General features: G+C 45.6%; 1 protein-coding gene across 4 annotated transcripts in view; it reads right to left on the bottom strand.

Annotated features, from left to right (window-relative positions):
• PGAP2 (post-GPI attachment to proteins 2) overlaps positions 1-13,162 on the bottom strand; it is a 276,597-nt gene that overhangs the window by 38,588 nt on the left and 224,847 nt on the right. For all 4 annotated transcript variants that reach the window (XR_014967981.1, XM_085623463.1, XM_085623465.1 and 1 more), the window contains exon 5: positions 6,383-6,491. Coding sequence is in view for 3 of the 4 variants with exons in the window: in XM_085623463.1 (XP_085479589.1) it covers positions 6,383-6,491 (109 nt within the window). In the remaining variant the exon portion in view is untranslated. The remainder of the gene's footprint in view (positions 1-6,382; positions 6,492-13,162) is intronic.

Here is a 13,162-nt window from a genome sequence, read left to right as displayed (position 1 = left end):
TATAGAACTTATGTCTGCGCATAACAATGTTCTCTTGCTTTGCAAACCTAGAGCCTAACCGGACTAGCGCATCCTTGTCACACACAGTCTATTCCCTCAGCAGAGGTAGGCAGATATTTAAAGATATGTTGCACCTCCTTTTCCAAAGCACCCAACAATAAAGCTTTTTTCCTGGCAGCAGGAAATCTTGTACTATCCAATGCCATTAAATAATTTTCGAAACAATTGCTCCAATCCTCCCATTCCATGCTTGGTTCACAACAGCATTTGCAACATTCATGATGAGGGTACAAATATTGGGCAGTGAGTGACCCCAATATAAGGTATATAATTCAGCTGTGCGTGTCAGCGCAATCCAAGCTGCACGCTCCTGTTGCTCCAAAGACAGTACGCGTATGAGTGTCAGACTTGAAAGCGAAAGGTGTGCCTGTCACGTAGTTACACATGAACAGGCTCGTTTAAAGCAGTGGTGTGCGTGTCACCGTCAAAAGATAGTAACACGCTGTAGCCATGAAGTTTAATTCTACTGTGCGTGTCAGTGTAGGTAAAAGTGAACACACAGAACACTTTTGCAAAAACTGACCTTTATGCAATTATGGGGGTGTGTGCATCGCCGAAGTACAGCTCGCACTCCAGTAGACCTCACAATTGACACACAATGTTTTAGGGAAGGATCTGCCCCTTTAAGTCAGGAAGGTGTGTGCATCACCGTGATAACACACAGCTTGGCCTCCAATGAACAACAAGGCAGACTGCAGGCAATGGGAAAGGTCCGACTGCACCTTTAAGAGACATGCAGGTGTGCGTGAAGTCGCTAAGGCATAGCACGGTGCCTCTCCAGTAGAGGATTAATGACGGTCGACTCCCTGAAAACACGCGGTCTCGCAAAGACTACTGCGGCGAGTTATACGTAACTTCCCTGTCCTCAGTTTCACCAGTAGGATTCGCTGCGTCCCACTGGCGGCTAGTCAATGACACGGTATAGTGTTAGCACAACAGGAATGTACATTACCAAAATTGTCATTGGGCACGCCTCACTTGTACAAACGAACACTCCTGAATTGTTCATGCTAAGCCACTGGTAGGTTCGTCAAGGTGAACTGTATTACTGTCCCTGCTGTCGATGCGATGCCTGGCCAGGTTTATCTTCCCCAAACGTCGCCAAAAATGTGGCAAACGAATTAAAGCACTCCTCTGCTTAATGGATTAATGTAAATGTATTCGAAGGAGACAGGACAGACCACCAACTGGCCGGTCAGGCAAGCTCAAAACCCAACCGCCGCCTAATAGTATACCGCAACAGATGACGTCAATAACATGGATGTCATAATGTCACGAGCATGGCAGCGCGAGGAGAGCTGCACAGTGTTAATCACAATACAACAAGGATCCTGTGTATTTGCGGTCCATCATGCTTTCTCTCACCTATAACTGCACTTACTCACTGCTGTCTTAGCTGCTGAAACATTAACTCTAAATGTTATACAGAGCCCTAACAAAAAATGCACTGTTTAGTTTTTCTTGATTTTGAAACATAGTCTATTTGCCCTGCTTTAATGTGAACGGATTATTGCTTCTGTTTTATTTTTGATGCATGGTTTGGTTCAAGTGTCTGAGATATATTACTGGCTGTGTTCATTTTTTTCCTTCTTTTAGTAAGTAACACAGACAACAGAATACATTAAACTGCACAAATACAATGCCCTGGGTCTTGGAGCAGAGGTATATTTCACGTGAGGCAAACACTTCCTGGTGAGGTCTGCAGCTCCATGCTCAGTGTTTTACTGCAGTCCTTGTGTAGTTTAACACGAAAGAGAAGGTATGGGGAGAGCCACACTCCCTGAATGACTTACATATTTGGGCAACTGATGACTGTGTCGAAGATATGGATTAATTCCAGGAAATAGTGGAGAAGCTAGGAAGGCCCCTTGTAACCGAGACATGCAAAAACCACCTTGGCAGGGCTTCATATTGACACAGTGAGGCAAAAGTTAAGGATGACACCGATTAAGGTACCAGACATCAGATCAACTGCAACACGTGTCCCAGCCACAAAGAGACATTAAACCAGGCCACGGTCCCTCTGGAGCAAATTTGAACTTTATCAGCAATGTAATGCCACTCGAAGGCCTTTTTCAAGGTATCTCAGTAAACATCGTACTAGGCGGCCATCTTTCATTGCTAACATGCACAGTGTATTACTGTTGTACTGATCCTGGGTGGCCAACACAATGCTTCAAACATGGTGGCCATCTTGGAACAGTAAAACCTATGATATGCTATGGACAATAGCATTCCAAGATGACCATCCAGTTTAGAAACAGTGCAGCACAGGATATCGCACACTACAGATGAAATGAGCAGGCAGTATGCAGCCCTGTTTAACTGTCTGGGGAGCTGCAGGGTGCTCTTAATAATAAAAGAAGGGAAGATTTGAAAGGGGGCCTATGAATGGAAAACATGTAATAACTAAAGGACTGGCCACCTGACCAGACACTGAAGCGCAATCATTTTCAGGCAGGTGTGCACATGTGATAAAACAAAATCCACTTACTCATACGGCAATAGAGCAAATGGCTGAACGAGTGGCTGAGATAAATTCAATAATTCTATCCATCACTTTCTTGTATTCTTCATTGTGACGCCCTACGTGTGACGGGTATGAGCAGATGTGGGTCCCGTGCTAACTGTGCCAGTGGAACCAAGCCACATCGGACTGGAGCGGCCCAAAGAGGCTGAAACTCATCTTGGATTGATTGAGCTCTGGTTCAGAGCGGACCTGGGCTGCCAGTTCAAGTCCCTTTTGGAGCCGAACCAAGGCCGAGTTCCCTATGGTTGGGTCTGATCTAACGTGGAATGAGGGGCACAAAACCATGAGCTGGAATGTGGCCTAGAGTAATTACTAGTGGCTGAGATTAACCCAAGTATTCTATCCATCACTTTTTGTATTCAACGCATAATTCTGTTATGGGGGAGAAGCACAATGTGAATGCATACCTGCCAACTTACAAAATAACTACACTGCGCAAGGAGGGGGCGGGGTCTGGTGCCAATAGCTATCTAAGAGGCACTACGCCCCCCCCCACCCCCTCGGGGAAAAAACAAAACAAAGGATCATTGAGGCTGTCGCCAACGTCCTGGGATGTTTTCACACCTTTTAATGGACATCGGTTGCTTGCAGCCTCTAAAACCGTGCTGGAAAAACACGGTTTACAATGGGTTTCAGCTCGTTTTCTCTGCCATCGTGTGATTTCGGGTCCTCGCCAGGTGACTGTGTGACAGGAGTCGAAATCATGTGACACACAGTGGCACCATGTCAGTTGGCACGTATGTGAATGACTCTCGAACAGATATAAGCGGGCTGACCCAATAACCCTCTACGTATGAATATGTAGATGTGTAGGTTTCTTTTATTACAAGGGTGTGACTGATCGCTATGCCTGCAGGCCTTTCAAGGAAAATCTACCAAGGATTATCACAGTGCAAATACTGTACCTCTAGGGTTTGTCAAAGGAAGTAACCAACACCAAAACCCTTGCTTTCTACAGCAATCCGTGAGATTCCCTCAAACAATGCGCCTGTCGAAAGGCATTAACACAGCGCAATTTGGAAGCACCCTTAAAAGCCTATTGGCTTTAACAAGTGCCATTTCACAATAAATAGTTGATGCCTACTGTTTTTGTTGTTACTTGTCATAATAAACAGATCAGGCCGACAGACAGCCTTTGAACAATGGCTTTTCACCTTTGCCAACGGATTCCAGCAGTGTTGAGCGTCCGTTTGTCCACAAGGCAGAACGTGCAACACAGGCACTCTTTGAGTGGAAGCACACTGCTTCTGCCAAATCAAAGCCGGTACTTTAAGCAATCAACACGTGGGCTCTATTTCTGTTGATAAACTATGGCGAAATCCGCCTTGTCATGCGAGGCGTAAAATGGAGAAAGCAGCACCAATCTATCGGCCCCGTCCAGGGCAGTCTCCGCCCGCCCTGGAGTCACACTCCGCCCTTGTGATATTTTTAGCCTGGTGACAAGGATAATAACCGTGCTACTTGCAGCGCAAAATCAGAATTTATCATTAATTCCCTGATAGGAATCAAAATGGCTGCCAGCAGGAGATCCCACGTCATCGGGTTGCATCATTATTGATTAGTTGGGGGGCATGTTCCTATTTTCAGCTCCATCTCAGAGAGGCAGAGACCGGGGTCGTGGCAGGTCACTGGATCCAGCCACAAGCCTCCGCGTACATTCCACATAACAATGGCGGAGCGCGCATTCACTGGAAATGCGCTTACCGCATATGTCGTTTCAAATCATTTCTTGTCAACCAAAAACCACATCAGAAGCAGCGATGGCGGGAAACTCAGTACAAAGCACACACCAGCCTGGAGGGGGCATCTGTGAACCCACCTTTCCTGGTTCTCCTAGCAGTACAGTGCTGTTGGGTGTGTAATGTATATGTCTCCCAAGGGTGGTTGGCATTGATGCAAAAATGAACTTTGGAAACTTGATGCGCAGTAAACACAACACATTCGAACCGCTGTGTGCTTGGCTCTTGTGTGGAAAGTGATTGTACACCTGGACCCGGGACAAAGGAGCGCCGTAATCACCTCATGGCGGTGGCGCTTCCTTATGCCGGTTAACTTTGCCACCTCAGATAAAGGTGCCATAAATCAGAATTTAGCTTTGTGTTTATCAAGGGCACGTTACATAATATTCAGTTTTCCCAACACACGTAACTCATTGCAAAAGGTAAGTGGGGTTCTAACTACATTTCAAACTGGATCTTTCCAGCAAATTGCCACCAAGCAAAATATTTTACCCCAGACAGCATATATGGGATCCTGGTGTGCATGCACGGGTCAGTCTTTTTTGTTGGCCGGCTGATCAACAGCATAGGGCCTTGCCAATGACCCAGAGTCTCCTGCCTGGGCACAGCCCTTTCCAGCAGGTCGAACATGGAAAGGGCAGTAGGAGAAATGGTTCCAAGTTCACGGCGTCGTTTTTAAGCACGTGGGAACACCTTGAAGATAGAAGGGATGGGCAACCACTGATTAAAAAGAGGCATTTAATGGTTTACTGAAGGCAAATGGACTACACACGGAAAATAAATCTTGTAAGGTTTTTACATTTTGGCCAAAGGCAACAAATGGCCCTGGGCCCTTGTTATACCTCCGTAAAAAAATGATTGCCCAAAGATTTACATTTTTAATTTGTGTTTTTATATCATTGGCGAAGTCATTTAGCTTGGGTAGAACCAAAGTTGGTCTTAGGGCACTGTACAAAAAAGGCCCTGACAAAGCCAATAGGTTTCGTCTTTTGACCTATTGGCTTTGCTAATCCTGTGCAGCACCAGTAAAAATAAAGGGATTTTTGCTGCTGCTACCCAGGAACAGCAAAAAAGAAGAAAAAAAAGAGACAAAGAAGAAAAAAGAAAAGGTGCAATAGCATGGTCCCTGGTGGTGGCTGCTTAATTCTGTAGGCATGCTCATGCATGATGAAGCAATGTGTCTCTTAATTGCCGATCCATGATGGCAGATGCCACTTGGATTGGTATATATAAAAATTACATTTCACTTGTGTGAAAGCACTCTTTAGAACGTGGAGCTGCCCAGCAGAAAACAGTGGCTGCTGGTCCCATCAACAAATTAAAATATTTTATGTATTTTATGTAAAAGACGGCGAGAGATGAGGGGGCAACAGGAATTGGGAAATAACAAACAAAAGCAGGTGGGGGACGGAGGAAACAACACAGAGCATGTGGAGGGTTAGTCAAGAACAGTAGAAGGAAAGATTAGTTTGAGTTCTAGTCTGGACAGTTAAGAAGTTGAATTGTTTATTGCAGTTTCTATGAATGACTGGTTTAATGCATGGTAGGTTGTAGAATCTCAGTCTTTGAAGATATCGAGAACTCGTCGTTCATCACAAATGGCATATAGGATGGGTGGATGCGGCGGTTTATTTACCTGGATAGCTTTACTGCTCGGCAGTCAATGCCACTGAAACTAGAAGGTCTCATTTCAGCCTCAAGTGCCCACTAACTAACAAAACTAAACCCTGGTCATAATCATAACACATTTTCACCCCAAGAATAAGTGTTCCTCCCAAAGCAAATAGGCCCTTAGACAGCATGTGATGTTTCAGTGCTACACATACAACCCCCCTGTGACTGCTAAGCTGATAAAATACACATACAAATTCCCTAGACAGTTCAAGCATACAAATTTTCTTAACTTCTTGGAAGCTTTTGAAAAAGTACAGATCTTACCTTAGTGGATGAGCTTATTAATGTGCAAGTTACATTAGTACCAGCTTATCGGTCAAACAAAGGAGGACCACAGACTAAGCAAGACGCAACTCAGCTCAGAGATAGATGAAATTACCTCCAGGTTCACAGTACATGTTGTGACGAAAGTACACCAGGATGGAGATGCCGAAAGTCACTAAGTTAAAGATGAAGAGACGCTTCTTCCAGCTGTAAGAGGTCCTCTCCTGAAATCAAAACCACAGAAGAGTCAGCCAAGGGGAAAGGAAGAGAAGCCTGGGAGTCTGGTGCACCAACACTTGAATCACGGCTTTACTTACAGACAGATCCCTACCACCAAGCACAGCCCCTAACACTGCTTGCGATCAGTCTTCTCGCGCACACTTACAGTCCTACCTTACCAAAGATGAGCAGGGAGTCATCACTTAGCAGTATTGGCACAAAGTATGGAATGCCCCACCACGGAGCCGTGCAGGCGGTGGACTAGGAGATGCTTAAAAGTGGATTCGCTTCCAGTTCGTTTTTTGACCGATAATCTTCCATTAAGTCCATTTTGGATAACAGATATCTCGCTTTAGTCGTCTGAGTGACATACGGTGGATTATAAATCCCGGATATAAAAATATAATCTTACGCAAACATCAGACAAAAGGGGAGATTGAGAAACCTTGACGAAGGAGTAGTGAGGAAACAGAACAAGATCAATGGAAGAACATCGGGCATGAGGGCAGGAGAAAAGTGTTGCAGAAGGGTCGGTTAGGAGAACAGCAGTCGCTGTTCACAAAGCCCCTGCAAAACAAATCAGAAATATACCGATGTAGGCATACTCCTGCACGTGGAGTAGATTTCTAACAGGCATCCACAAGAATCCCAGAAGTACGCTAGGACGCTTACAACTGGCAAGCATATTCAGGCACAAAAATGATCAAACAATAAACATTCTGAATTTCCACAAGGTCCATGTGCATCAGTATTAGTACCTACCCACCCACCCCATGGGGAGACACCTTCCTCGAAATGTTCGTAACACCCCTAGCCTGCCTTAAATACAGTTACTCGTAGAGCAAATTTACATGTATTTAAGAGTCGCGATGTGGCTGATCATCCACTTCTGAAGGGCGCCCCACTGAAAAAATTCATACTAAACCTTGGACTGAGTACATCGAAAGGATGGTAAATGCAACCAATAAGGACTTGTAGATCAGGCTGTGGAATTTACGTTCAGTTTTTGCACACTATAGTAGCACTCAGGTGCAATAAAAGGTCTAGGAACTGGTCTCAGAGCAATTAGACTTATGGCTCTTAAAGAAGAACTAGAAGAGAAAATGATGAGAAAGAGTGAGAAGATTGAAAAACTTCACCCATGGAGCAGAACAGAGTGTAGTACTACAGTGGCAGGAATCCGCGAATGAAAGAATGGAAGCCGGGAACTGAGATTTACTACACAAAACAAGGAGGGAACTATTAATATATAATAGCCTACTTCATGAAAGAAGATTTTGTGGCGCATTTGTAAGCCTGGAAAAAGCGCCCTTCATGAGATTAGATACAACACCAGGGCATCCAATGCCTTGTAGGGTAATCAGCGGCAGACCCGGACGTCTGAATGATACCAGCAAAAATATCTAGAAAACCAAGGAAATGAATCTTTGGGATATTAGAATGCCCAAAGAGAAAAGAAACAGCCAGTTTACATTTTATCCCCACAGCATAATAATTAATTATATATATATATATATATATATATTACCTACTGGCGATAGCCAGTAGGTAGTTATAGTTAGGACCACGTTTCCATAGGAAAACCTCAACATTCTATTTTGAATAACTTTGGCGCCGGTCGACGAATCCTCGCGAATTTCTCAAAATAGGTGGGGCGCTACGCTCCGCTCCTACCCTGAAAGTCTCGGGGGGATTCGTCAAGCGGGGGCTGAGATAAAAGGGGGGTCCCAAAACGCGTTTTTCCCATGCATTTTTCCATAGGACCTTTAGAACGAGCTACAGCCCGAATGGCTGAACAGAATTACTCAAAATTTGGCAGAGAGGTAGTCCCTAGGTCAAGGAAGTGCCTTTTGTAGGTTTGGTGTAAATCTGTTCAGTAGATTCTGAGAAAATAGCCTTTAAATCAATATATATATCTGAGCCAGCTTACGGTACGCTTACCGTACGCTTACGGTAAGCGTACGGTGGCGTGCGCGAGCGCGATTCTGATTGGCTCTTAGATCTTAGTAAACATTCGAATCGGCCGAAACCAGGAAGCGGCGGCCGCCATTTTGTCTCTCGCACTGAGAGAGATTTTTAAAATCGGAAGCCCAAAAACATGTAAAGGGGCTGTTTTGACAACTCCCTCCCACATAGTCATGTGGAGGGAGTCCCCAAACATCCCCCAAGTGCAAAAACGGTTTTATTTTTTTTTCGGCAATTTCGCGGGGTACGCTTACCGTACGCTTACGGTAAGCGTACGGTAAAAAAATAAAAATAAAAAAAACACTATCCACACTTACCCCACCCCCTGTGCTTTTGGTGGCCGAAGGCCACCAAATGTGCTGGGCTTATTACAATGGAAAAAAACACTATCCACACTTACCCCACCCCCTGTGCTTTTGGTGGCCGTAGGCCACCAAATGTACAGGGCTTATTATAAGGGAAAAAAACTTAGCATTTAAAAAACCGTACTAATTCACTGAAAAAACCATAGGTTTCACACACGTTATAGTTAGGAATTAGCATTTAAAAAACCTTGCAAATTCACTGAAAAAACCATAGGTTTCACACATGTTATAGTTAGTGGAAATTTTACTGATAAAAAACCAATGAAATTGCCCCGTTATAGTTAGCGCAGGCAACTATAACTCACGCGACCGCAATCCTCTGCTGATGACATATGTGTCTTTATGAAAAAAAAATATTTGTAATATATGTATAGCTAAAAATGTATGGAAGAAGACATGGGCAAATAAGTGTCTAAATACAGTATTAGCATCAGCAGAGGATTGTGGTCGCGTGAGTTATAGTTGCCTGCGCTAACTATAACGGGGCAATTTCATTGGTTTTTTATCAGTAAAATTTCCACTAACTATAACATGTGTGAAACCTATGGTTTTTTCAGTGAATATATATATATATATATATATATATATATATATATATATATATATATATTCACTTAAAAAACCATAGGTTTCACACATGTTAGAGTTAGGTGGATATTTCACTCGTAAAAAAACAATGAAATCCCCCCGTTATAGTTAGTTCAGATAACTATAACTCGCGCGCCCGCAATCCACTGCTCATGACGTCACATATTACATCACTCATGACATGGTCAGTGGCATCACTCATGACATCACTGATGACATCATCCTTGTGATAGAGTGGCGCGCACCCCCGCGATTTAAAAAAAAAAAAAAAAACAATTTCTGCCTTCGGGGTCCTTCAGGGACCCCCTGACAAAGGCTAGGGGGTCAGGAACTCTCTACCCTGCCCCCTTTTTACGTTCGCCACCTTCCTTTTTCACTCTCGCACTGAAAACAAACAAAATGGCGGCCGACACTTCCTGATTTCGGCCGATTCGAACGTTGACTAACATGTAACCACCAATCAGAATTACGCTCGCGCACGTTAGGGTGCTCGCACAGTGCGCGCACCCTGCACGCGTATAGATATTGATATGCTTTTAAATGCTATTTTCTCAGGAAATACTGAACAGATTTACACCAGACCTGCAAAAGGCACTTCCTTGACCTTATGGCTACCTCTCTGCCAAATTTCAAGTAATTCTGTTCAGCCGTTCGGGCTGTAGCTGTGTCTAAAGGTCCTATGGAAAAATGCATAGGGAAAACGCGTTTTGGGACCCCCCTTTTTTCTCGGCCCCCGCTTGACGAATCACCCCGAGACTTTCAGGGTAGGAGCTGAGCGCCCCATTAGTTTTGAACATTTCGCGAAGATTCAAAAAGTGCTACCAGGACAGCCTAGAGCAACAGGTCATGTGCGTGGGCACGCGCGCCACTTTTACCGCGATTACTTTCATTTTCGCGGCCGCTTTGATGTTTGATCGCAATCACTTTCACTTTCGCGGCCGCACGGCATAGCCAATAGGTCTCGCTTTTGGGACCTTATAAGTGTTTAGTTATGCAACTGTTGCATGGCTAAACACTTATAAGGTCCCAAAGGCGAGACCTATAGGCTATTCCAATGCTTGTTTTATTAGATTTCGTCATCATATACAAAAAGCATAAACACACTTGCTGCATACAAGACAAATCACATATTCTGTACAGTGCCAGTATCACAAGCTCAAACATTCAAATTCCAGAGTTGCTTGGCATACAATGCCTGTTCAACCCCGCCGCTAGGACACATCAGGAACTGTCAGTAGGTAGGCTGTAAGTGGGCCCTAAATATCCTTTGGCCATGAGGGCAGCGGCAATTCCAAAGCAAACAGTTCCAGTTGTTCTCTGCAGTACGCCATATCATTAAGTCACTGTTCGATTGTTGGGACGGCTCTTTTGCCCCAGTTTATGGCCACTCTCTTTTGCCAATAGTAACACCACAGCCACCTGCTTGCGTTGGTCTGGCTGTACATATTTAACTAGTCCGGGTGGCGCACGAGGGCGCACAGCGAGATGGATGCATAGTAACGCAGCTCCGGCAGACAGAGCAAATAACATCTAATATCCTGCTGTTTCCGTACTAGAAAGTATACGAAAATAACATAACTGTGCTGCGGGAGGCCCCTGGCGTACGAGGAGAAGCGAGAACTCTGTGTAGCTGCCAGACTTCATCGTTTTATTTGGGAGCCGAAACACACGTGCCGGCGCTCGCAAGATGGCGGCGCCGATTGGCTAGAGCCCTGCGCTGAGGCCTACATGCAGTGACTATGCCCCACGCTGCAAACTGCGTGTTCCTGGCGGACGACAACGGCGGCCTGCCGGAATTTGAGTAGCTGTCGGATCCATTCGCCCAGAGGGTGAGAGCCTGCTATATGTGCGGCGAGCTAGCGTGCCCCTGCAGTTGGAGGGGCTCACGGAGGGGATCGTGCCGATATCTGCTACGACTGTGCTTGTGAGTCGCATTATTTTGAAAGCTAAAGGTCTTTGCTAAATAGCCAAACCCATTGATTTTAGTTTGAACCGGTGTATTTATTGTCACCTTTTTATTATCACTATTTTTTCATAAAAAATAGTGATAATAAAAAGGTGAAAATAAATACACCGGTTCAAACTAAAATCAATGGGTTTGGCTATTTAGCAAAGACATTTAGCTTTCAAAATAATGCGAGTCACAAGCACATTCTTTTGTAACAAGTTATAATACGGTCCTGCTTGTGCCTCGCCCCCTTGGGCCCAACTCCTCTCTTTTTCCTGATATCTGCTACGACGGCAGCCTTCCCCATGGGGGTACTTTTCAAGACGCATGAGCTCCTGAATTCAGCGCACAGTGACGCGAGGTGGATACTGCGCGCCTGGGTGCACCCGGTCGCCACGAGTGCCATCATCGACCACCTGGGCGGATGGGCAACTACAGTAAGGAGTTCGGGGGTGATTCCGGTGGCGGCCTGGTGTGCTGGCTGGGGGCAGACGTCCACGCTTGAATCACAGCACGGAGTGCACGGAATCTAAGCGCATGACGATCACAGGCCCTGCAGAGTATAGCTAATTTGAGCCCTGGAACGTGGTCCGGGGCTGAAGTTGCAAATTGAACCAGGGCTGGGTGAGACTGCCACATTTTCATGCACTGTACTGATGCCTGATTTTGCCCTTCATGGTTGCGTAACCTGATGAGGCCCGGTCGACACGCGGTATTGACAGAGGAGGCCACCCCAATCTAATACCTCGGCAAGTGCGGCGGAAGCCCAGCCAGTGGAGTGATACCAAGACTCTGCTCAGGGGGTGACACTGGGACCGTGCTGCTGCTGACGGGAGGAGTACACTACTGCGTAGGCCATTATTTCGAGTGCGAGAGCTGCTTGCGTACCTTGTCCCACGAGCAGAGGTTGCACGCCGATCGGTGCTACCAACATGGGGAAGACAGAGCGCAACCAGCTCCGATTAACATTCGAGCCTCGTAAGTCCAGCAAGTCCAGACAACAGGCGGCCTCGGATTCGGAGGTCGATACTCCCTCGGACAGTCTCACTGCCATCGAGAAGACGCTCCTAGCCATACAAAACAGTCTGCAGACGATCGACGGCAAAATAGACAACCTTAACCTCCGAATGGACCACATGTCCACTAAATTAGACAAACATGCGCTGTGACTAGAGGAAGCAGAAACCCTTATTTCTGAAGCTGAAGATGGACTGCAGCAAACGGCAGAAAAAACACTAGCCATGGAAAAGGTGTTTGCCGAAATACAGGCAAATAACGAAGATTTGGAGGCCAGATCTAGGCTTAACAACATACGCATGGGGGGCTGCCAGAATCCACCAATACTGGTCGCCTAGAACCCTACATTGAAACTCTACTACAGTCGATATTTGGTGAGGAGAATTTATCAAGGATGCAGATAGTGGAACGAGCACATAGAACAGTGATCGCTCGACCGTCGCCGGGAGCTCCCCCGTGGCCTATAATAGCATGCTTGCTTAATTATAGAGATCGCGACACAGTCTTACGTCTGGCTAGGGAGAAAGGTAATATAGTCCACGAAGGGAATCACCTTGCCTTTTATCCGGAATTTACAGCAGCAGTGCAGGCGGCGAGAAAGGAATATCTCCCAACCAAAAAGATCCTCATCGCGGAGAAGATCCCTTAAGCTATGTTTTATCGAGCGCGGCTGCGCACTGATATTGACGGAAAATCGAAGATCTTTCAAACTCCAAAATCGGCACTGGACTATGCGAAAACAATTAAGCGTGGACGTCGAGACGCCTCCAATCAACCCGGCAGCGATGACGAT

The sequence above is a fragment of the Triturus cristatus genome, chromosome 8 (genome assembly GCF_964204655.1).
Source record: "Triturus cristatus chromosome 8, aTriCri1.1, whole genome shotgun sequence".
Classification (NCBI taxonomy): Eukaryota; Metazoa; Chordata; class Amphibia; order Caudata; family Salamandridae; genus Triturus; species Triturus cristatus.
Note: the sequence above shows the minus strand (reverse complement) of the source record. Positions and strands in the feature narration are given on the sequence as shown.